General features: G+C 45.8%; 2 protein-coding genes across 5 annotated transcripts in view; one reads left to right on the forward strand and one right to left on the reverse strand.

Moving 5' to 3' along the window:
• Positions 1-27,479, forward strand: part of USP18 (ubiquitin specific peptidase 18) — a 424,666-nt gene that overhangs the window by 52,169 nt on the left and 345,018 nt on the right. The gene's annotated exons all lie outside the window — the stretch shown is intronic.
• LOC138722898 (aldo-keto reductase family 1 member B1-like) lies at positions 1,229-26,290 on the reverse strand. 3 transcript variants are annotated; one of them, XM_069861684.1, is made up of 10 exons: positions 10,136-10,253; positions 7,304-7,471; positions 6,679-6,795; positions 5,287-5,364; positions 4,600-4,722; positions 2,759-2,865; positions 2,552-2,633; positions 1,951-2,034; positions 1,691-1,773; positions 1,229-1,388 (listed from the first exon to the last, which is right to left on the reverse strand). In XM_069861684.1, the coding sequence occupies exons 1-10, from the start codon at positions 10,199-10,201 to the stop codon at positions 1,346-1,348; spliced, it is 951 nt and encodes a 316-aa protein (XP_069717785.1). In that variant the 5' UTR covers positions 10,202-10,253; the 3' UTR covers positions 1,229-1,345. The 3 variants fall into 3 exon arrangements, with proteins under 3 accessions (XP_069717785.1, XP_069717802.1, XP_069717793.1); XM_069861701.1 differs by lacking the exons at positions 1,691-1,773; positions 1,951-2,034; positions 2,552-2,633; ... (4 more) ...; positions 7,304-7,471; positions 10,136-10,253 and adding exons at positions 18,546-18,628; positions 19,400-19,483; positions 20,019-20,100; ... (4 more) ...; positions 24,660-24,827; positions 26,208-26,290 and having other exon boundaries at positions 1,276-1,388; XM_069861692.1 differs by lacking the exons at positions 1,229-1,388; positions 1,691-1,773; positions 1,951-2,034; ... (5 more) ...; positions 7,304-7,471; positions 10,136-10,253 and adding exons at positions 16,174-17,442; positions 18,546-18,628; positions 19,400-19,483; ... (5 more) ...; positions 24,660-24,827; positions 26,208-26,290.

Genomic DNA, 27,479 nt, shown 5'->3' on the forward strand with positions numbered 1-27,479 from the left:
AAGAAATTTTTTGTGATGAGCATGGTGAAACACTGGAATGTGTTGCCATCCCTGGAGACATTCAAGGTGAGGTTGGACAAGGCTCTAAGCAACCTAATCTAGTTGAAGATGTCCCTGCTTGTTGCAGAGGGGTTGAACTAAATGACCTTTAAATGTCCCTTCCAACCCAAATTGTTCTATGATTATAAGTACAGCTGTGCAGAGTGGGTCTGAAATACAAAGTGCATCTTAAAAACAGAATAGTGAGGATTTTGTTTTGTTTGGCTGCAATAGGCTAAGATCTGTTAGTTCTGTACAGAAGCATTCAAAATGCTTGTACTGCATGCCTCTGCAACATTTTCTTTCTGGCACAGGGGGTTATAATTTACCTTCTTCTGGAAGTTTTAGTTTGGGAAAAAAACCCCAAACCTAAACATTTTATCTGCAAGAGGCAGAATATAAACTTAAGAATAGTGGACCCAGTAAAGAATTAAATCCATTCCTAAAGTCAAATGATATTGGGGGGTGTAGCTAAGGAGTGCAATAGGATACTGTAAGGTCTAGGCAAGAGCATAAACACTCACACTTTCAAAGCAAAAGATGTTTTCATCAGGGAGGAATCTCCCATTTCACTGTTGCATTTAAAAATTAGGTTTTTTCAAAGAAAGACAAGCATTTGAATGAAATGGCAGATCCAGGTTCTGAGGTTTGGGTTTTTTGTTTTTTGTTTTTTTTTTTCTTGTTAACAATTTTCCACATAGGAACAGAATTTCACAGCTAGCAATAATGTGAAGCACACGTTGAAATTGTGTTGTATTCAAACCCTGCCATTCTGTTGTGTTTAGACACATGGGAGAAAGCCTGTGTAAAAGTACTGCCCAGCATGCATCTGTGTTTCCTGCATATGGATTTTTCCTTTTTTTTTTTCTTTTAAGAGGGGGATAAATAGCAAAAAACCTTTTCCAGTTAGTTTTGGAGTGGGAAAACAACTGGTTGTCACACTTATGCTAAGGAAGTTAGTCTTCAGTTCACATTTCTCAGAGATTTTCCTCCAGAGCTCACAACTGCTGATTACCCTCCTTAGCCTGTTGATGATGAAAGATAGAGTACAACTGTGAGTGTGTAGTTGTCTTTCCATGTTTTTTCCTTATTTCCACATTTTGGTAGAGAATTATTGCAGCCCACATTTTGTTCTTTGGAACAATTTTATTATTTCAAAAAAAGGAAGACTACCACAATAAATCACTGAATACATATCCTGTGACTTCACTGGCTGCAGCAGGAGAGACACAATAAAACTATATAAATTGATAGGAAGAATATCAGATCAAATTCTGGAGGACAGGAGGACAGGATATGACTGTCTTCAATATTCTGCATTGAAAGGGTAGTCCTTGTGAGTTTTGCACCTGAAGAGATAAAGGAATTACTATCAGCCTCTTTATAAAAAAGGATTTTAATATATCAAGCATAGTAGGTGTTTAGAGGAGTCACCGAGGCAAGATATGAACTATGCAGTTGTAGAAGGATTTGTTCTGTATTTGTTTTCCTGGACAGTATGTGCCATTTGTGCGCTAGGAACACCTAACTCGCTTTGTCAGTGACACAGACTCTCAGCATTCTAGGCAGTGTTTAGATGTACAATTTCTGTCTACATAGTGTGCTTAACTTAAAAGTTTGAAAAAACTGGACACTGAAAGCTACCACTTACATGCTCATTGTATATGCTCTCCAGTTTCTGTTAAAGCTGAAAATAGTGGCCATCTCCTCTTTCGCCAATTCAAAGTCAAACACCTAACAAGAGAAACAGCTGGAAATCACTTCTCTGGACAAACTGGAGACTGTAAGAAAAAAATCCTCTTGCCTGAGGAGGATGTGGGAAGGATGAGAAAGAATCATTGCTTACTCTGCAGGGGGAAGCTGTGCCATCCCTGAACGTACCATGCATCCAGCTCACTTGTAATGACTCACCTTGGAATTCTCCACTATCCGCTGTGGTGTGACAGATTTGGGAATCACTGTTACATTCCTCTGGATCTGGAAGCGAAGGAGAACCTGCAATAACAAAGAACTGAATAATTCCTCCTGTTTTGGAGGAAGCTGAGCCTGTTCCAACAACTCTTTTCCCTAAGCTATACCCACTTCTGCAGAGCTGCATTTCAAATAATTCCTGGCCCTGTAGCCCAGGTAATGCTTCCTGAAGAGCAAAGAGGGAAGTGGTGGAGCCTCACATGGAAGAGCTCCTTTCCCATTGAGTATTGGGTCAATCGGGTCTTTTCTTCCCCACTTGAAGTTTTATCAAGGTTTCATTCTCTGCAACAGGACCTGAGATGGGAAGGCTGAAACATGCCAGCTTCTGATGATGGGTCAAGAAAGTGTTTCTTATTGATGATCAGAGCCCCTACAGGCATACATTGCCGGTCACGTAGTAAACAAATCTGTGATGCCAGTTAACATCACAGAAGAGCACTACAGTTGGCAGGGAATGAAGAGCCAGCCTGTCCTTTACTTTGTCATTATCCATCTGTCCTGTGCTACAGGAAGGAGAACCAATCGTTCAGCACCTACGTACTTGTGCTGGGGTTCTATTGTGCTTGGCTGCAATCTCCTTGATCTTGGGGTCATCCAGAAGGGAAGGATCCTCTGGCTTAGCCCTACAGAGAGGAAAGAGAGCAGCAGAAATCTCTGTTTAGATGAGTGATTTATAGTGCACTTACTGTCTCAGTGCTTCGAGCATAATCCAAGCCAAAGTTCCTCACAAATTGCAAGGCAGCCTTACCATGGTCTGTCAGGAGCGCCAAGTGGGCTGTATGCTGTCACAGCAATCCCTTTGGATTGACAGTACTTGATCAGCTTCTCCTGCGTGAGGTATGGATGACATTCGATCTGCCAACACAAGAATACACAGACTGATAATAATACAACTGCTGTAACTCACTCCCGTGATTATCTCCTAATGCACTTTTGTTCTGGTTTGAGCTAAAGGAAAACCCGTTTTCTAACATTTCAGCTAAACCTTGTCTAAGTGACTTCATTTTCTGAAAGTTAACTACATGTTTTTTAGTGTATTTCTCTAGAAGTGACAATGACTAAAGTTTATAGATAACGCCAAAGTAACAGGGTTCAGTAATGCAGGAAGCCCACCGCTTATACTTATTCCTTTGGAAACCAAGGTTATCCTTGAGTCAGTGGAGTGCAAAAAGGGCAAAAAAGTGAGTCAAAAGGGCAAAAAACGGTCACACCTGTAGGAAGAAGCAGACAGGTGACCCAAAACTGACCAAGAGACTGCTACATTCCATATATATCATACTCTGTATAAAACTGAGGGACTGTGAGGGTCAGGCCCTCTTCTTAGATGGCTGGCATCTAAAGACCTCAACCATCCTTCTGCCCTCTGATCCCAAATCTGTGCGTTTCTGAATCCATTTCTTGAATTCAGCTTCTGTCCGCTGCTGGGTTCAGCCTGGGACCTTTTCCCTAATGCCTGCTCTGCAGCATCAGTGATGATGTAGTCATTGGCAGACGAGGCAGGGGGGCTAAACTGGCACAATTTACAGTTCTGTTTTTGCCCTAATGCGCCAGTCTTTGTAAAGTATTATTCAGCCTTAGTTTTGTACAGCACCTACTTTTACAGTAAGGCTTCTTGCATCTCTGGGTCTTTGCTCTGGGGAAAGCGCATTTCCTAAGGCTCATCTCTGGGTTCTTTGGCCCTGAGAAGGCATGTCCTGAGGTGCTTCTCTGAGATTTCTAAGCAGCAGTTTAGCAAATATTGAAAACCCCAGTGCCTTATATACCCATTGATAATGTGGAGTTGGATTAAAAGGACATGCTGCACCTGTTCTGTTCTCCCTTCTTCTCTGTTCTTGTCATAAAAGCCCCTTTCTTGTGAGTTTGTATGAAAGGGCTCTAGAGATATCTGTAGTTTTGGATGGAGAAGCATTTTTCTTTTAGCCTGCTCTTTTTGGTGTAGAGCATGCAGAGAAAATGTTATAGTTTCATTGGACAGATAAGCTCTGGAGACTAGTGCTCTTAATGAACCTGCAAGATGTGTCTGAATCTGTGCAATTCTCCTTGGAGGAATAAGCACATGCAGCAGGTTATGTAGCTACAGCATCCAAGAGGACAGTGCTGCTATGTGCAGAAAAATACTAGGTGATTTTTTTCGTATGTGTGCACAGACACACTTTATTTTATATAAATAAGAAAAGTCTTCAGGGCAGGTAGCAGGAAGCCACTGGTGCGCCAATACATGCTCTGCTTCTGCATATACAGTTAAAACTGACCTCACATTTCCAACTGGGTGAATGAGTGAATTCTGCATGGATGTATGAGAAGAAATGCATGTGTTGCCTGGACAGTTATCTGCTATTAATATCAGATGGATGCTATTACTAATAACAGAACACATAAGGTATATTAAGAAGTTATGGTGGTAATTTGTGTCCCTCAGATTCATCCCCTATCAGATACAGGGGATATAGAACATCCTTACGTGTACCCAATAATAACCCAATAAAAAGTTATCAACTTTCTTCTCCCTTTTTCCATTTCCTCATTCAACTGTAATCGGATCTTTATAATTCCTGAAAACTATTCACCCACAGTCACTTAGCAGCTTACCTGGTTATTGGCAGGCTTGTATTTCAGGCCTGGCTTGTTCAAGATTCTTTCAATCTGCTCACGATTAAAGTTGGAGATTCCAATGGCTTTTACCAGACCAGCATCCACAAGCTCTTCCATGGCCTAACAGAAAGAGGAGCAAAGTCAGCATCCAGTGTACAAGATGTGACCTGAAGATGTTCTTCCTGGTGCAACTTGTTTCCTTTCATGGGAAAGAAAGGACAAGGGTTTGGAGCTGCAAAGCTTGTCTCTCAGGGAAACGTCTGCACTGGTGTATTTGTGCCATGTCTTCCACCTCACCCAAGCCCAAAGGCTTATTTCTTGAGATGGTAGAAATACCAAGTTAGTTACACATTGACAATAATAGTGATCAATGCACTGTTTAGCCAGGAATGGAGCGCTGTGCCCCAGGCTGTAGGTGAGATCACAATCTAAAATATCTTTGTTCCTGCAAGGTATATTTGAGCAGTTTGAAGAACCATGGTGAAGACAATTCTGCAGTTATTATGGTCAAGCAATCTGGTCGGTACATCTGTTGAGATTATTAGCTTGACTAAGCATTATGTTTTGAAAAGCTATATTGTATACCATAAGATAAATACATAAGAACTTTGCGACTGCTGAAGGTAAAGGAGACATGGAAAAGACTGCCAAGGACAGAAGACATGATTCTTCTGCTGAACTTACCTCCCATGTATGTAGAATATCTACGTTGCTGGGTATAGACATGCCTTTGTCATCTTTGGGAAACAGCTCCTCTCCTGCCTGCCAGTGACAAAGAAAATGCTTGAAACAGTCTTTGTTGGGAAGTTAATACAGAGGCAAATGAGGACCATGATAGCTTTAACTTCTACTGCAAGACATACTAATACTTGTATATGTTGTTTGTGCAGGTGTATGGCATTTTGCTAGCAACCATTCCTAGCAGGAGGGACAAGTGTGTCTCCTGGACCCAGCAGAGTGGTGACTCACCAAAACACATACAGATAAACAAGTCACACCTCTTGTGGAACAAAGCAGAACAATCAAGCTTGTTGTACTCCTTTATCACGCCTGTTAAGGGAGAACAAGAACTGGTTTCTTAAGATTTGCTTTTCTATAACAGTATAAGGACCTGGTTAGGTCTGAAAGACATTCAAGTTAGGTCTAGGGTGAGCCACATCTATTGAACAATGTATTGTGTGCACACACAGGTCTTCTGTGAGGGGAACCTCAGTTTAAGTTGGTAGCACTAGGAAAATCAGAACATCTCAGACATATGATAACGAAGTTGGATCCCCACATCTCCACACTGCTCTACACCTAGTGTGTTGCCCAGATGTCAGAGCATTATGCCGTGACACTTTTACTCGAGGGCTTTCTTCCCATAAAATCAACAATGACAGATTTGAAAGTATAATACAGAGTTGATAAGCTCAAAAGAAATAAATAGGATGGAGGTCTTAACCTGTCTGTAGCAGAAAGGGAAAGCTAAGACTAGAAATAGACTGAGGCATCAGCTCCTTTGAAGTAATGAAACTTTCTGACCTCCAAGTTTCACTTTTGAAATCCAGGGTCTGTGGAACAACACTAAGGCTCCTGCAGCAAAGGTCAGCTCAAACTGTGCTGTATTAAGGACTCAGTGATTAAAGACAGAAACAGAAAACAGAGGTATTTTATTTTGCTCTATGGCTCTGTAACATGCAGATAAAAGAATTTCTGTTAGGCAGCAAAGCTCAGGCCTCCTTCTGACAAAGCAGGAAGGCTATGTCCTTGGAGGATGAGTGTACTTTGGATTCGTAGGAGCCAATGCAGCACAACTCATGCTTGCTGCTGGGAGGCCCAATCTTAGTGCTAGGTCTGCATCTTCACTATCAAAAGGGCAGAGGACACCATGCAAGCAGCAGTCTCAGAGGCAGAGATCAAGAGCCTGGCTCACGTGGACAGAGTAAAGCAGAATGAGCAGCACTGGAGCAGTGCTGGTGCACACAACAGACACTGGTCTCTCTGGACTGGGGTGTGTGTAGCGCTGCCAGCGTTACTAGCAGTTTTGAGGAGCTTTCCTGGGAGGGAAAGCCAAGGGCATTATTGTTACTGTACCTTGAACCCACAAGGCCAGTGGATGAGGTAGAGATCCAGGTAATCCAGTTTCAGGTCAGCAAGTGTCTTCTGGCAGGCTCCCTTCACCAGAGGTTTTTCATAAAATGTGCACCACAGCTAGAGGCAAAAAATCCAAGGTACACCATGACCTCCTGGGCTGAAGCTCTTGGAACCCTTCTGCCCTGCTCAGGAGAGTGTCTGTCTCCTTTGAAAGGCGATGTGGAACTAGGTCATCCTACTGATCTTCAAACAGGACTTGCTCTGTGAGCAGGACTGGTCTGTGATACTGAGGGTGGTATGTACTGTGGTGGTTAATATTATCAAACAGGGTTGTCAACCGCAAAAAACTAATCCTGTCCCATTCATCTTGACATGTGAAAGCTGCTTATTACAACAAGCAGATACTGGTTAAAGAGCTCTTTAAGTCAATACTTTCAGTGATGAGTCGAACCTAGAATTTCCTGCATAAGCAAGGAAAAGACAGCACACTTTCTGGGACCATTTGAGTTTGATCCATATTTTGGACAGTCTCATGAAAGTGGAGAACGTGGTCTGAATTTTCTCCAATGAACACGTTCTACACAAAGCCAGCCTTCCCCTAAATCCTATGTCACCAGATCTTTACCTTACTGACAATGAAGAGATCCTCTCGTTTCACAGCACCTTCCTTGATTTTCTGCTGGATCCCTTCCCCAATCTCATTTTCGTTTTTGTACACATAGGCACAATCAAAGTGGCGGTACCCAGCATCGATGGCAGCCATCACTGCAGCTGTTACTTCCCCAGCAGTAGACTGAAAAAAAAAGAAGGTTAAGATCCCAAAACAAAGCAGACAAGCTATTTCCTAATCATGTAGGAATTAAAGAAACATATACAAAGGAATTTTAAGAAGAGTGAGTTCATGCAGCATTCTTAAAGCTATATTTATCTTACAAATGTTCTTGGGCTTGAAGCCTGTCTCTCACCGTTTCTCTATAACCTGACTCCCATGCAGGTTCACCCCAGGAACCATGGAGAGCAGAGCCCCCAATATCAGGACAGTTCTCCAGGAGCTGGACCAGGAGGAACAGAGTTTTGTATCAGGGAGCTCTGCATTGCCTCTTGCCCAGCACTGCTCACTTCCCAGTGCTGTGTTTGAGAAGAGAAACAGAAACTGCCCAGCTGGGTGAATTTTAGTTCGATGGAGAGGTCAGAGTTTTACAACTTGGTCATCCACATCACCGTGAAGTACTGTACCATGCTGTAACCCAGCTGCTCCCCTGGGCACATCCCACCTGTCATTTGAAGAGTATACCAGCTGCTTCCTTCAGAGATGTAAGAGATACGCATTTCCACGTGTTTCTGTATCCTGAAAGGGCATGTAGTCATAGAATAATAGAATAGTTTGGGTTGGAAGAGACCTCAAAAATCATCTAGTTCCAAATCCCTCAACATGGGCACTTACCACTAGATGAGGTTGCTCAGAGATTGTAGAGACCTTATTGCTCTCTACAGCTACCTAAAAGGAGGTTCCAGAGAGGTGGGTGTTGGTTCCTTCTCCCAAGTGATAGGTGATAGGACGAGAGGGAACGGTGTCAAGCTCAGGGGTAGTTGAGATCGAACTTGAGGAAAAATTTCTTCACAGAAAGGGTTATCAAGCACTGGCAGAGGCTGCCCAGGGAAGTGGTTGAGTCCTCATCCCTGGAGGTGTTTAAAAGGCAGGCAGATGAGGTGCTTGGGGACGTGATTTAGTAGTACACAGGTACAGTTGGAGCTGATGATCTCTAAGGTCCTTTCCAGTCTAATGTTTCTATGATTCAAAGCCCCACCCAGCTGGACCTTGAACACCTCCAGGGATGGCTCATCCACAGTTTCTCTGGGCAACCTGTGCCAGTGCCTCACCACCCTCACAGTTAAGAATTTCTTCCTAATATCTAGTGTAAATCTACTCTCTTTCAGCTTAAAACCATTAGCCCTTGTCCTGTCACTGCACTCCCTGACAAAGAATCCTGCTCTGTCTTTCCTGTAGGCCCTCTTTAAGTACTGGAAGGCTGCTATAGGGTCTCCCTGGAGCCTTCTCTTCTCCAGGCTGAAAAATCCCAGCTCTCTCAGCCTGTCTTCACACAGGAGGTGCTCCGGCCTTCTGATCATCTTTGTGGCCCTCCTCTGGACTTGCTGTAACAGATCCATGTCCTTCCTGTGCTGAGGACTCCAGAACTGAATGCAGTACTACAGGTGAGGTCTCACTTGTCACCGGTCTCCACTTGGACACTAAGCCATTAACCACAGCTCTTTGGGTGCGACCAACCAATCAGTTCCAGACCAAGTGGTCCACCTGTCAAATCCATGTCACTCCCATTTAAAGACAAGAATGTTGTGCAAGACAGTTGTTGACGGGAACATGGAATCAAAACGTAGAGATCAATGTGATCAGCGAATGTTCACTTTATTGAGCTTAGCTGTTTCTTTATAAACCCTTTTCAGTTACATAACTGGGTGCCCACGAGGGAATCTACAGTGTATTATTGGTTAAAGGTAGCTGTCCATAAGGCTATTACTAACATATTATTGGCTAAACTACTGCACATGCTAAGAAACCAAGTTATCCTAAAATTAACTATGTGGATAGTTCTCTTTAATTGTTTTTCTTTCAGCTGGTACTTGTTCCCACTGAACTAGCTGCTGCATTCCTCCCAGCTGGCCCCTGTTTATCTTTTGGCTCTCTGTTTCAAGGCCTTGTTAGAGTTGTTCAGTATTAAACAATCTCACAGCATCCAGGCCTTGTTCTCTGTAGAATGTTCCCACAGACAGTAAGAGCTGGGCACACAGTAATGTTGGCTTATCTTGTTCAGACAAATCCAGTCATGTTTGTTTTCAGGCACTGTTTGGATCACTGCTTGGTTTTGCAGTCACTCTTAAGAGTGGTGCAGGTATCTGTCAGAACTTGCTTGAAACGCATGAATTCTCTTCTAAAGCCATATCTTGGATGGCTGCCCCATCCCTGGAGGTGCTCAAGGCCAGGTCAGATGGGGCTTTGAGCAGCCTGGTCTGGTGGGGAGGTCTCCCTGCCCATGGCAGGTGGGTTGGAACTGGATGATCTTTAAGGTCCCTTCCAACCCAAACCATTCTATGATTCTGTGATCGTATTTCCAAGCGATGGAAAGCAACCTCACCCTGGCTTTAAGTCCAAGAGCACCGAGCTTCGGCTGCGGGGAAGGACGGGGAGTGGGAACCCCAGCCAGGACCCCCCTGCGGGACCGAGCCACCTCTCGGGGACCAGAGAAGCCCCTGCATCGCCTCTGTGGCAAGGACGTAGAGCACGATAAAGGGCACGGGACCGGGGGTTTGGCGGGGGGAAAAGGTCCCCAAGCCACCTGTTCCCACGCTCCCTCCCCAACCCGGGGCTCGTCGGAGCATCCCGGGAGGAGGCGGCCCCGGGACGGGGTGCGAACCCAGCCCTCCCCAACGCAAGCGGTACCTTCCACGTTCCCAGCCCCAGGAGGGGCATCTTGGCCCCCGTGTTGAGCCGCACGCAGGTCGCCATGGCCTCGGCCGGGGACGCCGCGACGTATGGAGCCTCGTCCAGCTCTTACTGAGCGCTTTAAGAGCGCCCGGCCCCGCCCCGGGACCCGCCCGGGGCAGCCGCAGCCTCGCACCGAAAATGCAGGCTAATAAACTCCCCAGAGCTCGAGCTGGAGTTTTGGAAAGCGAGCATCCTTTATCACACCTGGGCAACACACGGAGCGATCTCCATCAGCCGTGTGCAGCCAGACAAGAGCTGGGACGGGGTGTGTGTCACTGACACGCGTGGGGATAAATTCCCCCAGAGAGCTTATGCCTGTTCTCTTACTCTCCAGGGACTAATTTTAATGATGAACTTCACAATAGTCAAAACTCTTGCTGATTTGGAGCTTTTGGAGCCAGCTCTGCCTGACCTTGAGACAGAGAGAGACCCCAGGCAGAGGTGATGCCAGCAGCAGAACCTCTGTGCGGCACAGAGCACGCTGCGCACGAGGTGGCATCGTCTCCAAATGATGAACAGTGACTGGGAAAACACACTTTTAAAGAAAACACTCTTTTAAAGTCAGACATTTGGTCTGACTTTCAAAAAAATACAATCACTTAGATGAAACTAAACTAGCTTAAATCAAAGCGATTCTACTTTTTGTAATAGTAACTACTTCTTGTCTCAATCCTTTTGGCTGGAGCAGTATGTCCCCACAGCAGTGATGGTGGTCCAGGCTCTTGCAGAGCTCCGGCAGTGTGAGTGGCTCTGTGAGAATTTGGGAGCTTTCAGCCCCTCCAAAAAGGTGAGATGGATGTAGCTTATACTGGTGTTAACAGGAGATGAAAAGCAAGCTGTTTGGTAGGAGCAACTTGGAAAGCAGTGATTTTAAAGAAGGTTCTTTTTAACATCGGGAGAAGTTTGTTTTACTGGTTCTTGAAAGCTGCAAAATAGTGAATTTTTAAGGAGTGTCATGATCACATTGTCCTCCTGTTTTTGAGGGAGGTGCAGACCATGTTTCACAATAAAATACAGAAGAGTAGAAATAAATGGCAAGCGGTCAGCAATTGAACAGGCTGCTCAGGGAAGGAAGCAGTGGAGTCACGGTCTCTGGAGGTGTTAAAAAATGCGTAATGTGGCACTTTGGGACATGGTTTAGTAGGCAAGGTGGTGTTGGGCTGACAGTTGGATTGGATGATCTTAGAGGTCTTTTCCAGCTTTAATGGTTCTATGAATTTCACATTACAAACTGGCTTTGAAATTTTGCACATAAGAGCATGCTGTTTTGTTGAAGTGATCACAGCACAGTGGAAAAACAAAATGTACCTGCAAGACACAATAGAGGGTCTAGGATGTTATGTTAGGGCCACCTGGAAAACTTTGCTGCTCGCTCATGCTTGGAGAATTTATTCAGTTGCAAGCATTAGCTGAGAGTACAATTGTGCTTTTTTCTCTAGGTGATTTCCCCACAGCAGATGCCCATTTGCTTTGTAGCTTTGTCCCTTTTCTCTGCTTACCTGAGAGCAAACAAGGCAATTGTTTTTTTCTTTAATCTTCCCCCTGTTTTGTTTTTTTTTTGTCAGCGCCATCAGCCATACTCAGCAGGTCATGACATTTCAGTTGCATTATGAAACAGTTACGTAATGCAGTGCTTGATAAAACACCCAAGGGTTTCTTGCATGAGATGAGGAACTGTGAGTGAGGAGGGGCCTGATCTCATCTGTGTGTGAAGTTTTGCACCGAAACTGGATGCTTGTTGTAGCGCTTCTTGTGTTTATTGTGTTGACACTTAGGTGCCATAATACTAATTCACCAAAACTCATAGCTCAGGAGATGAGCAGTGCTTGGTATCTGAGCACAAGACTTAAAATGATCCAAGTAGGTAGGTCTCAGTGGGAACAATCTTTCCCAGTAGAAAGGCTGCCTGGTTTGCTCCTAGCCTGCAATGACAGAGAAATTAAAGTCTACTCTGAGGGCTGGCTACCTTCTGATACCTGTAGTGAAAAGCACTACATGGTTTTATTCGTGGGAATTGTCCCAGGGAGGGTTTATGTCCAGTAAGTGCAAGTGACTGCAGCTGATTTCACCTCTGCTCACAGGAGAGGGAGAGCAGGTCTGCAGAGACCAAGGTCTGGCAGGTATGACTGCCCTGCTAAGGGCCTGACAAATACCAGGCCGGTCACAGACAGACTGGGGCTTTCTAGCTGTTGAAACCCTCATTCCCCGTAGGGGAGGAGGTAGATACCTGTTGCCAGGCCCACAGCTCCAGGAGATGTGGGTCCTCAAACAGTCAGAACAACCACAGATCACACTCACTAGATATAAAACAGTGTCCTGCCGGAGATCCCGTTGGTCCCTTCTCCCAAGTGATAGGTGATAGGACGAGAGGGAACGGTGTCAAGCTCAGGGGTAGTTTAGATTGAACTTGAGGAAAAATTTCTTCACAGAAAGGGTTATCAAGCACTGGCAGAGGCTGCCCAGGGAAGTGGTTGAGTCCCCATCCCTGGAGGTGTTTAAAAGGCAGGCAGATGAGGTGCTTGGGGATGTGTACACAGGTACAGTTGGAGCTGATGATCTCTAAGGTCCTTTCCAGTCTAATGTTTCTATGATTCAAAGCCCCACCCAGCTGGGCCTTGAACACCTCCAGGGATGGTTCATCCACAGTTTCTCTGGGCAACCTGTGCCAGTGCCTCACCACCCTCACAGTTAAGAATTTCTTCCTAATATCTAATGTAAATCTACTCTCTTTCAGCTTAAAACCATTAGCCCTTGTCCTGTCACTGCACTCCCTGACAAAGAATCCTGCTCTGTCTTTCCTGTAGGCCCTCTTTAAGTACTGGAAGGCTGCTATAAGGTCTCCCTGGAGCCTTCTCTTCTCCAGGCTGAACAATCCCAACTCTCTCAGCCTGTGTTGACACGGGAGGTGCTCCGGCCTTCTGATCATCTTTGTGGCCCTCCTCTGGACTTGCTGTAACAGATCCATGTCCTTCCTGTGCTGAGGACTCCAGAACTGAATGCAGTGCTACAGGTGAGGTCTCATTTGTCACCGATCTCCACTTGGACATTAAGCCATTAACCACAACTCTTTGGGTGCGACGAACCAACCAGTTCCAGACCAAGTGGTCTATCTGTCAAATCCATGTCACTCCCATTTAAAGACAAGAATGTCTTGCAGGACAGTGAGAGCTGGGCACACAGTAATGTTGGCTTATCTTGTTCAGACAAATCCAGTCATTGTTTGTTTTCAGGCATTGTTTGGATCACTGCTTGGTTTTGCAGTCACTCTTAAGAGCGGTGCAGGCACCTGTCAGAACTTGCTTGAAACACATGAATTCTCTTCTAAAGCCATATCTTGGATGGCTGCCCCATCCCTGGAGTTGCTCAAGGCCAGGTCAGATGGGGCTTTGAGCAGCCTGGTCTGGTGGGGAGGTCTCCCTGCCCACGGCAGGTGGGTTGGAACTGGATGATCTTTAAGGTCCCTTCTAACCCAAACCATTCTATGATTCTGTGATCGTATTTCCAAGCGATGGAAAGCAACCTCACCCTGGCTTTAAGTCCGAGAGCACCGAGCTTCGGCTGCAGGGAAGGACGGGGAGTGGGGACCCCAGCCAGGACCCCCCTGCGGGACCGAGCCACCTCTCGGGGACCAGAGAAGCCCCTGCATCGCCTCTGTGGCAAGGACGTAGAGCACGATAAAGGGCACGGGACCGGGGGTTTGGCGGGGGGAAAAGGTCCCCAAGCCACCTGTTCCCACGCTCCCTCCCAACCCGGGGCTCGTAGGAGCATCCCGGGAGGAGGCGGCCCTGGGATGTGGTGCGAACCCAGCCCTCCCCAATGCAAGCGGTACCTTCCATGTTCCCAGCCCCAGGAAACTGGATGCTTGTTGTAGCGCTTCTTGTGTTTATTGTGTTGACACTTAGGTGCCATAATACTAATTCACCAAAACTCATAGCTCAGGAGATGAGCAGTGCTTGGTATCTGAGCACAAGACTTAAAATGATCCAAGTAGGTAGGTCTCAGTGGGAACAATCTTTCCCAGTAGAAAGGCTGCCTGGTTTGCTCCTAGCCTGCAATGACAGAGAAATTAAAGTCTACTCTGAGGGCTGGCTACCTTCTGATACCTGTAGTGAAAAGCACTACATGGTTTTATTCGTGGGAATTGTCCCAGGGAGGGTTTATGTCCAGTAAGTGCAAGTGACTGCAGCTGATTTCACCTCTGCTCACAGGAGAGGGAGAGCAGGTCTGCAGAGACCAAGGTCTGGCAGGTATGACTGCCCTGCTAAGGGCCTGACAAATACCAGGCCGGTCACAGACAGACTGGGGCTTTCTGGCTGTTGAAACCCTCATTCCCCGTAGGGGAGGAGGTAGATACCTGTTGCCAGGCCCACAGCTCCAGGAGATGTGGGTCCTCAAACAGTCAGAACAACCACAAATCACACTCACTAGATATAAAACAGTGTCCTGCCGGAGATCCCGTTTGAGTGGTTCTCTGTGGAACAGCAGGCTGGGAGCAGAAACTCTTCACTTTGATTGGGACACTGGCTGAGTCAACTTCCCTGGGACTCGGTGCCCTCACTCTCCTTTCAGTGAGTGACTTTTTGTTCTGAATATATCTTTGAGAAAGCCCTCACCCCTTTGGATGAACAATTCTATCTTCTGGATACTCTTGAGAATGAGAATTCCTTTTGTGAACATGGGATTGTACTCACTTGGGGTCATCCTTCCAGAGGATTCTTTGCAAAACTTGAGTTCTTAAAGTTTATAATATAACTCCTGACTGACACCCAGACCTGTAGTTTATTTTTGTTTGTCATTGCACTAAGTAAATCCTCATTATTTTCAGCAACTGATGGTCTGTTTCATGGGTGCCTCTGTAACAAAGGACCAGAGCCAAGACCAGCCTGGGCCCTGGGTGTAAGGAAACACACTGAATGTTGTTGCCTTCTTTCTCCTGGCTGTGACTGGAGCTTGGAGGCTGGCCCTGAGGTGGGTGTCTGCACACTTTGGACACCTAAAGTAAGGGGACACCAGTTTCCCCAGAGTGTGTTTCAAATACAAAGAGGTAAGCATTGCCCATTGTAAATTCTGATTCATTTGTTTACCTCTGATAAGTTTTAGAATCATAGAATAGGTAGGGTTGGAAGGGACCTTAAAGATCATCTAGTTCCAACAGCCCTGCCCTGGGCAGGGACACCTCCCACTAGGTCAGGTTACCCAAGGCCCCATCCAACCTGTCCTTAAAAACTTCCAGGGATGGGGCATCCACAACCTCCCTTGGTAACCTGTTCCAGTGTCTCACTCTTCTCATGGTGAAGAAATTCTTCCTAATGTCTAATCTAATTCTTCTGGTTGGAAATATTTGGATGACATCCATCTATGAAAAGTTAATCGGATATATTCTAGAGACATATATCTTTTAGAACGTCTTATGTGATCTCAACATATTAGTGTACTGAGCAGAATACTTGCATGTTGTGGTTTTTTCCTATTGGAATGAATAAGTACTAACACCACCTAAAACTGTAATGTATGAGGTCTCTTGTCCCGTCTCTCTCATAACCATAATAACTGAAGCCAAAAGTGCAAGTTTTGTTCACACTTCATATGGAAACAAAGGTTTTTTAATCGCATAAAAAGGCTAGATTCTTTTTGTAAGGGAGCACCAGGCAACATGACACTGCTAAGCTGAATTCATCAAGTGGACTAGTGGAGGAACAGCCCATCAGGGAGAGTGTTACATATACACAGAATAACAGTTAACTGAAATCATCCCTCACCTATCACTCCAATGAATCAGTGTGCTCTGACCTAGGAGGGGAATACAGCATTCAACTCTGACTTCTCAGTGTCAGTCTCTGGGCAGTGACTGAGCAACAACAAATATTATACCTTGTATCCTCATCATTTTAAATATTGTGCGATGATGTTTCTCCCCATCTCTTTTACTGTAGGCTTTTATAGCGAGACGTCAGCACAGGCTGGCAGTCAGATCAGTCCACACTATCACCACATAGCTTTCCAGCCCTTCCAGGTATTTATTGTTCTGGTATCACTTTCACACCCACATCTCTTACGCAGCAAGACTCCTCACACAGTACTTTTTTGCCCTGGCTCATCAGCCATGGCTCATTACATCCAGTTATTCTACTTCTGATCAAGGCAAAAAGTAGTTGCACCACAGATACCCCGTGTCCACCAGCCCACAGCACATTGTCCTTACAGACCCCTGAAGCGCCAAGCTGTTGAAACCCCTCCTAGCTATGCCAGCACGGCCCAGTAAGGCTCACCTGCATTCTCCACCACAAGGGATAAGCTTTGCCAGGGGAAAACTTAACTCATATACATAGTTAACAGAAACCTAACCCAGTTACCATAACCGACCAAATAAGCGCAGTGATACCACTGTACAGCTTTCCAGCAGTTTCAGAAGTTGGTCTCCTGTTGCCTGTTGACCCACAGTCCATGCTAAGGCTTGTCACACTCTGCTGTTCTTGTCAGCGTTGGTACATCAGCCAAAGCTGACTACACAAAGTTATTCAACTTTTGATCATGACAAGATCTTCATGCTCCTGTGACATCATTAAAATTTGAATATGGATGATAGTTTCAAATGTTGACAAACCAAGCTATCTGCATAATTTTTGCCACGTTAGACTAGAACTTCCAAACCAGCAGTAATCTGAAGATTTTAATTTTGGATAGGAATAAAATTGAACACTAATCTGTCTCATTTCAACCTGCAAGGCATGCGACTGAAATAAGGCCCAGTATGAGTTAGTAGCTACGTGTAGGAGTGCACATTTCTCCCATTTATTCTTCTTTCCAATAAAGCTTTGGGCTGCACTCTAGAAGTGAAGTTAATTGTTGTTTCTTATCTTCAGGCAGTGATTATATAGTTCATACTTTCAAGCTGGATCTTTCTTCTGTGCTCACACACCCTCACCCTGCAGCTCTAAGTAGCGTCAATGCAAGAAAATCAGTTCTTAGTGTTTCCTGCTTTGCTATTTCAGCCATGCAAGACATTCATCTAATGAGTAGAGAATTATTATAGCCCATATTTTGTTCTTTAGAACAATTTTACTATTTCCTTCCACCAAAGAAGAAAACACCAAAGTTGCTGGATACGTATACTATGCCGTCGCTGCACTGTGTGCAGGCTACACAGCGAACAACTCTAGGCAAGTGTAGCAGCTCATTAGATCCTAGAGGCTTGCAGGAGAGCAGCATAAAACTATCTTCAGTATTCTGCATTGAAGGGGTACTCCTTGTGATTTTTGCACCTGAAGAAAACCAAAGAGGAAAGGTTATTCTTGAGGCTGAAATAAATGCTATATAGAACTACACTGGCTGAATAGAGGAGCCTTCAAGGATGGCTCTGAATTGTGGAACTGCAGAAGGAACTTAAGAGACTTTTTAGTGTAGAAATGGCACACATGACCACCAAGTTCAAGTCTTTTCCTATCATTCAGGCACTGAATAGTGCTGGGACCAAGCTACTTTCCAGATAAAGAGTTGAATCATAAAATTGTTTGTTAAGAAAAGACCTTTGAGATAATCAAGTCCCACCTTATCTGTCCACTTCTAAACCATACCCCTGAGCACCTCATGGACCCATCTTTTAAATATCTTCAGGGATGGGGACTCCAGTACTTCCCTGGGCAGCCTGTTCCAGTGTCCGATAACCCATTTGGTGAAGAAATTTTTCCTGATGTCTAATCTGAACCTCCTCTGGTGCAGCTTGAGGCCATTCCCTCTCATCCTATCACTTATTACTTGGGAGGAGAGACCAACACCCACCTCGCTACAACCTCCAGTGATAATGCCCTCCCTCATCCTCCTTTTCTCTAGGCTAAATAACCCAAGTTCCCTCAGCCACCTCTAGTAAGGCTTGTTTTCCAAGAAGTTCACATTGCTTGCAGAGAAAACAGTAGTTTCTGTGGCCTTTCAGCCAAGGCCTCTTGTTTAGCTATAGGCTCCCAAGCTGCATATCTGCAGGCAGTCATTCTTCATACCGCACTTCCTCCCCCAGCTGCCTGTATAAGAGCTGACATCAGTTTAAGACTAAAAGAAATTATGATACATTTAAAATTGCCTAATGATCATTTTTCCAATGTGGACATAGCCGAAGTTGTCAACTAGAACCTTCCTTTTGGAATTCCAGGCACACAAAGTTTCCTGGAGAAAGGATTCACAATGAGTACACGGTATGACTTACACTCATCCTTTAGTCAAAGTGAAAATATAACTCCACTAAGATGTTAAAAAGCAAATGCTTCATCCTTTAAATGGTTTCAGATATCAAAATACACCTAAACAGCTAAACCAGTATCAGAGAGATCAGAACAAAGACACAAGAGTTTGAAGGAAACGAGCTCTCTCTTACATGATCATTTCACAGATCCTCCAGTTTCTGTTTAAGCTGAGAAGTGTTGCCATCTCGTCTTTAGTCAATTCAAAGTCAAACACCTAAAACCAAAAAAAGCTTGATATCACCTCTTGGAACAAATCAAATCAAAAGCAATTTTCACAAGATTAAAGAACAAGTTCACATCAGAAAGAGTGCTGGTTAGAAATGGCTTTAGGAGACAAGAAAAGGAAAGTATCTTTGGATTTTCAAGACTAATGGCAGATGGAAGAAACAAAAAAAGATCGTCATTTGCAGTTCTGTGTGCCAGCAGTTCCAAGGTGTTTGGTGAGCAGTGAGTGTTGCTAAGCGTCTCTATTTGTGGAAGATTCATTTCTCTCCAATTCCAAAGAAACATCTGGAAAACTTTCATATTTCAGTATATCAATAAATCCAGCTATGTTACTCCTCTAATCTTTATTCCCAATATCATGAAAAAAACCCTGACTTAACATCAGAGGAGCAATGTGGGTTTACTGACACCAAGACTGACAACGGATGGGTTTACTGACACCTTTAACATTGCTTAGTCTATATTTTGAGGGATGTTACTGCTATTCAGCTCCAAGCAAGCCCTGCCCACCACTTCATCCACAGGTAACGGAACAGGAGACAATGTAAACGTGACTGGTAATCAGCATTCCGTTTCCATGAGCTCTGCCTTGTCTTCAACTCTAGCTTTCACTGCAGCCTTAGCTTCCAGACAGAGAAAAAGCCCAGCCTTCTTGCCTAAGGAGGGCTTGGGAAGCATGAGAAAGGATCGCTGCTTGCTCTGCAGGGAGAAGTCATGCTGTCCCTGAAGGGCAGCTCCCAGCTCACTCGTAATGACTCACCTTGAAGTTCTCCACAATGCGCTGAGGTGTGACAGACTTGGGAATCACAACCACATTTCTCTGGATCTGGAATCGAAGGAGAACCTGCAAGAACAAAAACTGGCATCAGAGAGAGGATGCCTCCTGCTGTGGAGGAAGCAGAGCCTGTGTTCCAACAGCTCTTTACTCTAAGCTACACTCACTTCTGCAGACCTGCATTTCAAATCATTCCTGTCCCTGTGGCCTAGGTAGTGTTTCCTGGAGAGCAAAGAGGGAAGTGGTAGAGACCCACTTGGAAGGCCTCCTTCCCCATCCAGCTTTGATATAGTCAATTCCTTTCCTTCCCACCCGGACTCTCACTGGTCTATGCAAGGCTTTCACTCTCTGCAAGAGGACTTGAGAGGGGAAGCAATATCTGAAGACAGGTCAAGAATCTTTCTGGCTGAGGGCCAAAATGCTAAAATGCTTCTTCAAGTCTATCTTGCAGGCCACATAGCAGACAACCTGCATTGCTACTTAACGCCGTAAAAGAGCATCACAGGTCACAAGGAACACTGATAGAGGCTGTATTCTCTCTTTAGGTGGAGTTTCCTTAATGGCTGTTACAGGAAGGATAACTCACCGTTTGGCACCTACGTACCTGTGCTGGGGTTTTGTTGTGCTTGGCTGCAATCTCTTTGATTTTGGGATCATCCAGAAGTGAAGGCTGCTCTGGCTTATCCCTAGACAGAGACAGAGAGAAAGAACTGGTAAAGAATCACTGCAGAAGGTTCTACCTAGTATAAGTATTTAATAAAGAAGTACAAGCGTGCACACATAAGTTCACCATTCCACAGTCAATTAATCTGAACATTTCAATCTTAAACCACAGCAATCCACTTGGAAATTACCTGTCAGGGCGCCCAAGGGGACAATATGCTGTCACAGTGATCCCTTTTGATTGGCAATAGTTGATAAGCTTTTCCTGGGTAAGGTATGGATGACACTCGATCTGCCAATACAGGAGTAGAGACTGTGTAGAACTAGTGTAGTGTTCCCACTTTCCACAGATTTTCTTCTGAATCTTAATTTCTAATTACAGGCTGTCTTAATCCTACATTCCATGTAGTCCGTGTGACAATACAACACTAATTTTATAAGGCACCAAGTTTTATATTGAATCTTCTTTGGATTTTGTTCTGAAAGGCTTTATAGAAGTCATTAACTACAGTCAGAATGATAGCTCATGTCTGGATTCTTTTATTCCTCCAGAAAGAATGCTTCATAGGGAAATAGTCCAGAATTTCTAAATAGTGCTTCAACAACATGAGACAAAAAGGAAATATTCTGGTCTTCTTGTACAGGGAAATATCCACAGAGTAGGAGTTAGAGTACGTGCTGTGTCTACTTTTTCCATTTCCTCATTTAACTGTAACCAGATCTTTATAATCCTTGAAAACTATTCACTCGCAGCTATTCACTTGACTATTCACTTAGCAGCTTACCTGATTATTTGCAGGCTTGTGCTTCAGTCCTGGCTTGTTCAAGACTCTTTCAGTCTGCTCACGATTAAAGTTGGAGATTCCAATGGCTTTTACCAGACCAGCATCCACAAGCTCTTCCATGGCCTAACAGAAAGAAGAGTCAAGACAGCACCCAGCGCACAAGACATGACCTGAAGATGTTCTTCCGGAGGCAGCTGGTTTCCCTTCATGAGAAGCATGAAATAACTTGTTTTGACCTGGCAAGTTGCTGATTCTCAAGTGGAAAGTGGGTACTGATAGTGTCTGTCTTCTCTAACACCAAAGCCCAAAATAATTTGTTAAGACTGTGTGATTCACTGAGTTACGCAAGGAAAAGAAGACTAAGTCTACTACTGTCACAGCATTGGAAGGCTTTGCCCTAGGAGGATGGCAGGATCACAACCTAAGTGTCTACTTCTGCAAAATCTGTTTGAGCAGTTCCATGAAGTGCATGGGAACTACAGTGAAGGAAAGTCATACAGTTGTGGTCAAATAACTTATTCTAACCTCAGCTTGGTCAGCATCTCCACTGAAAGGAGGTTGTAGAGAGGAGGGTGCTGGCCTCTTCTCCCGAGTGACAGGGGACAGGACAAGAGGGAATGGCCTCAAGCTCCGCCAGGGGAGATTTAGGCTGGACATTAGGAAAAAATTCTTCACAGAAAGGGTCATTGGGCACTGGAACAGGCTGCCCAGGGAGGTGGTTGAGTCACCTTCCCTGGAGGTGTTTAAGGCACGGGTGGACGAGGTGCTAAGGGGCATGGTTTAGCGTTTGATAGGAATGGTTGGACTCGATGATCCGGTGGGTCTCTTCCAACCTGATTATCCTATGATTCTATGAAAGTGACCATACAGCTGAGTGACTTGAGATGCTAATCCACAGTGAACAGGAATAATAGCTTGACTAAGCGTGCACATTTTTAAAAGCTATCACATACTTCAGTGAATTCTTTCCAACTAATTCTGCACACATGCACGAGCAATTCGGCAACTGCTGAAGCCAACACCTCTGCTGAAGACATCAAACATGATTCTCCTGCTGCGGCTGAACTTACCTCCCACGTATGTAGAATATCTGTGTTGCTGGGTATAGACATGCCTTTGTCATCTGTAGGAAACAGCTCCTCTCCTGCCTGTCAGTGACAAAGGAAATGCTTGAAAATCTATTGAGAAGTTTACTTAAATACCATGAGAGCTCACAACCACAACAGTTTAAACTTCTAGTGCAAGCAGGAACACCAGTTCTTGCCTACAGTCAGTCATTCCTTCCTGAGAAGGAGGAGGTGTTTAAGGTACTTTTACCAGTCACCGTTCCCATGAAGACAGGTTTTTCTGCTGAACCCCTCAAAGCAATGACTTAAACACTTACAGGGAAACACACCACTTGAAAGTATAGCCCCCATTCTCATACACGTTTACTTCATGTCTTGTTCTTTTGCGCCTTCTTAGGAAAAGCTGTTTTGTTCTTTTTCCAGAAGGGCACCAGGGGACTTAGGTATTGGGAACACATAGCTTCAGTCTGTACAACACCAGATATGCTGAAAAGAGGTACTATGTGCAGTGACAGTTCTTCCATGAGAAACCTCAGTGTAAAGCCGCTAGTATTGGGAAAAATCAGAAGAGCTTTCGCATAGAATTTATTAAAAGATACCAAGATTGAACTGTGTTTAACAGCTATTTGCAGTCATCATGATGAGACTGTTTCATTTGCAAAGTTTTGTTAACATAAAGCTAAAATAGAGTATGAAATAAAGGCGAGCATCTCAAAAGCAACAGGTAGGGTGGAGACTGATCAGACTGTAGTAAGACGGAAAGGCTAAGACTAGAAATAGGCAACCCGAGACATCAACTCCATTAAACTGTGAAAGAGTTTAGTCCCCCAAGAAGCTTCACCTTTTATTTCTTGTCCCAGTGGAACAACATTAAGGCAAGGTCAGCTCAATCTGTATTGTATTAAGGACTTAGTGATTAAAGATAAAAATGGAAAATAGAACTATTTTCTCTTGCTCTGTGATTCTGTAACACACAAAGGAAAGTTTCCATCAGGCAGCAAAGTACAGCCTTCTTTCCTACAAAGGGTAATCTTCAAACGAGCACATAACAATTTGTAAGAGAAAGGAAGAACAGTTTATCTTTTGCTTGCACCTGAGGGACCTGCCACTAGTTTTCAGACCATCATTCCCAGGATCAAAGCGGTATGCAAGCAGCAGTCTCAGGGACAGAGATCAACAGCCTGGCTTACATGGCCAGAGTAAAGCTGAGCACCAGAACACTGCTGGTACACACACACACATGATTGTATGTCTCGGCCACAGCAACTGTTCAGCTGTAAAATCATACAGCTCCCCAACAGCAGCAGTCAAACGAAACAAATCCAAGGGCATCATCGTTACTGTACCTTGAACCCAAAAGGCCAGTGCATGAGGTAGAGATCCAGGTAATCCAGTTTCAGGTCAGCAAGTGTCTTCTGGCAGGCTCCCTTCACCAGAGGTTTGTCGTGAAATGTGCACCATAGCTAGAGACAAAAAGCCAAGGCACACCATGACCTCCTGGGTTAAAGCTCTCAGGCAGTCCTGCACAGTACAGAAGAGCTCCATCTTCTTTGCAAGGTTGTTTGGAACTAGGCCATCCTAGTGCTTTTCAGATGGCAATGAGACTGGCCCATGACACTGAAGGTAGTGAGCACAGTGGCAGCATAGGTATTTGAGCAGGATCGTAACAAAGTCCTCCGGTTCCATTAGTTGAGAGATCATTTGTACTACCCCCTTTGATACAGGGCCTGCCTTCACAGTAGGTGTGTTTTAAATGAATACAAGTATGCGTCAGACCTGACCATGAATAGAACTCCTAAACTGACTGCAGCCGGCAAACCCAAGAAAATATAAGAAAAACCATGAAGAAGTGTTTGGCACTAACCTTTATCAAGGTAAAAAGTAACTTCAGAACCCAGCTAAATATCCTGTTTTCCTTAGTAAGCAAGAGAAAGAACTCACCAATCACACCTTTCTTGGGAACTGGGCTTGGCACATTACACTGTCCCAAGGTGCCCAGAACCTCATTGTCCTCACACAGCAGAGACACCCTTTTGGCAGGACTGCAGGCCCAGATGCTGGAACCAGCACTAGCCACTGCCAGGCTCATCTCCTCTGCTATTCCTTAGCAGTAAGTGAGCTGCCACTACTTGACTCGTTCTGCCTCTGTATCAGCCCGTGACACCAAGCAATCTGAGACCTCCCCGTTACATGTTTCTACCCTGTGTGGTAGTACCTGGCCCTTTACACCTTTTTCTGTTTCCCTTCCCCTGCATGAGTTGCTCTGCAGGTGGTCTTCCTGCTCCACCAGGCCGATGTGGCACCAGGTTTGTCTTCATCGATCCCCCAGGACTTCTTGGTCTCCTCAGCAATGTGCTGGCCCATGGCAGGGCTGTGGTGCTCAAGCTCTCAGCAGATTTTAGGGTATGTGTGGAAATGAATACTTGGCTTCCTCAATCTTATCAGATTTATTAGGGAAGAAAGCTGCTGTCAGAGAGGATAGGGAGCTCAAGGCTCAGGGAACTCACTCTTTCTGTCCAATGGCTGTAACAACAAAAGTTACTACCAGTGGATAGGAAAGAGTCAAACTGTATCACTGTGCTGATGAAATGAGAAAGCAGTATCAGTAGTGATCTCATTTACATTATGAGTTTATCCAGAGCTAGGGCATAAAACTACTTTAGCTTCCCACTATAAAAATATCACAAATAAAGCAGATCTGCCCATAATCCAAAACCACGTGATCCTTACCTTACTGACGATGAAGAGGTCCTCTCGTTTCACAACACCTTCCTTGATTTTCTGCTGGATGCCATCCCCAATCTCCTTCTCATTCTGGTACACGTAGGCACAGTCAAAGTGGCGGTACCCAGCATCGATGGCAGCCATCACTGCAGCTTCCACCTTACCTGGAGGGGCCTGAAGGGAAAAAGAGTATGAGATGTCTCAACTTGGGATATTCATTTGCTGCTCCTTAGCTAGCCAGAGCGTAGATAAATGTGCAAAGGGACTTTAGGAGAGGTTTTTCCATAAAGCTCTCTTAGGTCTGTACATGTCTCATAGAATCACTAGGTTGGAAAAGATCTTTGAGATCATTAAGCACAACTGTACCTGCCACTACTAAATCATATCCCTGAGCACCTCACCTACACATCTTTTAAATACCTTCAGGGATAGTGAGTCAATCAGCTCCCTAGGTAGCCTGTTCCAGTGCCCGATAACCCTTTCAATGAAGAAACATTTCTTAATGTTCAATCTGAACCTCCCATGGAGCAACATGAGGCCACTCCCTCTTGCCCTGCCATGTGGGAGAAGAGATCAACATCCACCTCACTACAACCTCCTTTCAGGCAGTTGTAGACAGTGATAAGGTCCTCCCTCAGCCTCCTCTGCTCCAGACAAATCCAGTTCCCTTAGCTACTCCTCATAAGACTTGTTCTCCAGCCCCTTCACTGCCTTCGCTGCTCTTCTCTGGACACACTCCAGCACCAGAATGTCTTTCTTGTACTGAGGAGCCCAAGCCTGGGTTCCAGAGCTCCAAGCCAGACTCCAGCCATTCCCCATCACCCTGCTCCCAGATAGGGCTCAGCCCAGCAGCTTTGAATCATAGAATCATAGAACCACCAGGTTGGAAAAGACCCACTGGATCATTGAGTCCAACCATTCCTATCAAATACTAAACCATGCCCCTCAGCACCTCATCCACCCGTCCCTTAAACACCTCCAGGGAAGGCGACTCAACCACCTCCCTGGGCAGCCACTGCCAGTGCCCAATGACCCTTTCCGTGAAAAATTTTTTCTGGTGTCCAGCCTGAAGCTCCCCTGGTGAAGCTTGAGGCCACTCCCTATTGTCCTGTTCCCTGTCACTTGGGAGGAAAGGCCATCACCCTCCTCTCTACAACCTCCTTTCAGGTAGTTGTAGAGAGCAATGAGGCCTCCCCTCAGCCTCCTCTTCTCCAGGCTAAACAGCCCCAGCTCTCTCAGACACTCTTCCACTTCTCAAACGCCAGGCTGAGGCCTCCTCTCTTCCCTGTGCTGCTTCCCAGAGGAGAAGCTCCAGCAAAGAGCCAGCAGAGACGCCTCAACACCACACGGCCCCGGAGCTGGGGCCGCTGTGAGGGGGCAGGGAGCGCCCCTCAGTGCCAAACGCCAAGCGGAGAACCTGGGCCTCAGTGTTGGTGGCGCGGGCAGCGCTGCAGCGAGCACGGAGGGAGGGAGGGGAGGTAGAAGAAGACGTGGTGTGGATGAAGAAGATGAAGACTCGTCGGGGAGGAAGAAGGAGACGCGGCAGTCAGTTACCTTCCACGTGCCCAGCCCCAGCAGGGGCATCGCAGCGGCACCCAGCCGCACACAGCCCGCCATGGCCCCGCCGTTCCCAGCGCCGCTGCGGCAGCCAATCACCGCCCCCAGCGGCCCCGCCGCAGCCAATCACCACCGGCCCCTCCCCCGCCGCAGCCAATCACCGCCCCCAGCGGACCCGCCGCAGCCAATCATCACCCTTGCCCCGTCCTCTCCCCGCCCCCGCCCCGCCCAATCCGCGGCGGGGAGGGCGGGGACAGCGGGCGGCCCGGCCCGGGGGAGCCGGGCTGTGCCCGTCGGGGTGGGATTCCCCGTGGGCTCCGGCGGGAGCCGCGGCCATTTAAAGGTTGCGGGAGGGAGGACTCCGCGGGGATGCGCCCCGTGGGTGGCTCCTCCCGGTGAAGTTCATAGAGTCACCAGATTGGAAAAGACCTCTGAGATCATCGAGTCCAACCATTCCTATCTGCCACTAAACCAGATCCTTAAGCACCTCATCTACCCGTCTTTTAAACACCTCCAGGGATGGTGACTCAACCACCTCCCTGGGCAGCCTCTGCCGGTGTCTGGTAACCCATTCTGTTAAGAAACCTTTCCTAATGCCCAGTCTGATCCTTCTCTGGCGGAGCTTGAGGCCATTCCCTCTTGTCCTGTCCCCCGTCACTTGGGAGAAGAGGCCAGCTCCCTCCTCTCTACAACCTCCTTGCAGGTAGTTATAGAGAGCAATGAGGTCTCCCCTCAGCCTTCTCCAGGCTAAACAACCCCAGTTCCCTCAACTGCTCCTCCTAAGACTTGTTCTCCAGCCCCTTCACCAGCTTTGTTGCTCTTCTCTGGACTCACTCCAGGGCCTCAACGTCTTTCCAGAGTTCCTTGTCAAAAGATGAGCATTAAGGGTGGCTTTGTCCTGATCCACTTGTGTTCATGCAAGGTTCAGCTCCTGCAGCACTCTGTCCCCGAGCCGAGGGCTGTTCTTGTGTCTCTCGCCTGTGATACGTGCTGGGTGTTTGCAACACCTGGCTGCAGTTACCCCATTGATTATGGGACAGAGAGCCCGTTTGATTCAGTGGCCCTTTGTTCCATGATTTGTCATCAGTAAAGCCAGGAAAGTGTCCTGAAATCAGTCAAGAAACAAATTTAAACCATAACAAAAATAAAATAACAAAAACCAAACAACAATAAACAATACTAAAATAAAATGATGAAATAAATGACAATAAAATAAAACGAATGTCCCTGTGTAGGACATGAGGCCGAGGTCTGTCTCTGTCAGATTAT

The sequence above is a fragment of the Phaenicophaeus curvirostris genome, chromosome 1 (genome assembly GCF_032191515.1).
Source record: "Phaenicophaeus curvirostris isolate KB17595 chromosome 1, BPBGC_Pcur_1.0, whole genome shotgun sequence".
In the NCBI taxonomy this organism is placed as follows: domain Eukaryota; kingdom Metazoa; phylum Chordata; class Aves; order Cuculiformes; family Cuculidae; genus Phaenicophaeus; species Phaenicophaeus curvirostris.

What these genes read in the sequence shown, in the direction of transcription:
- LOC138722898 (XM_069861684.1), bottom strand. Translation starts at nt 10,201, where the DNA reads ATGGCGACCTGCGTGCGGCTCAACACGGGGGCCAAGATGCCCCTCCTG. An exon ending in ACTGGCCTTGTGGGTTCAAG is followed by an intron (nt 5,365 to 6,678) that starts GTACAGTAACAA and finishes TGTCACTGGCAG; the next exon opens with GCAGGAGAGGAGCTGTTTCC. An exon ending in ACAATAGAACCCCAGCACAA is followed by an intron (nt 2,035 to 2,551) that starts GTACGTAGGTGC and finishes TTGTTATTGCAG; the next exon opens with GTTCTCCTTCGCTTCCAGAT.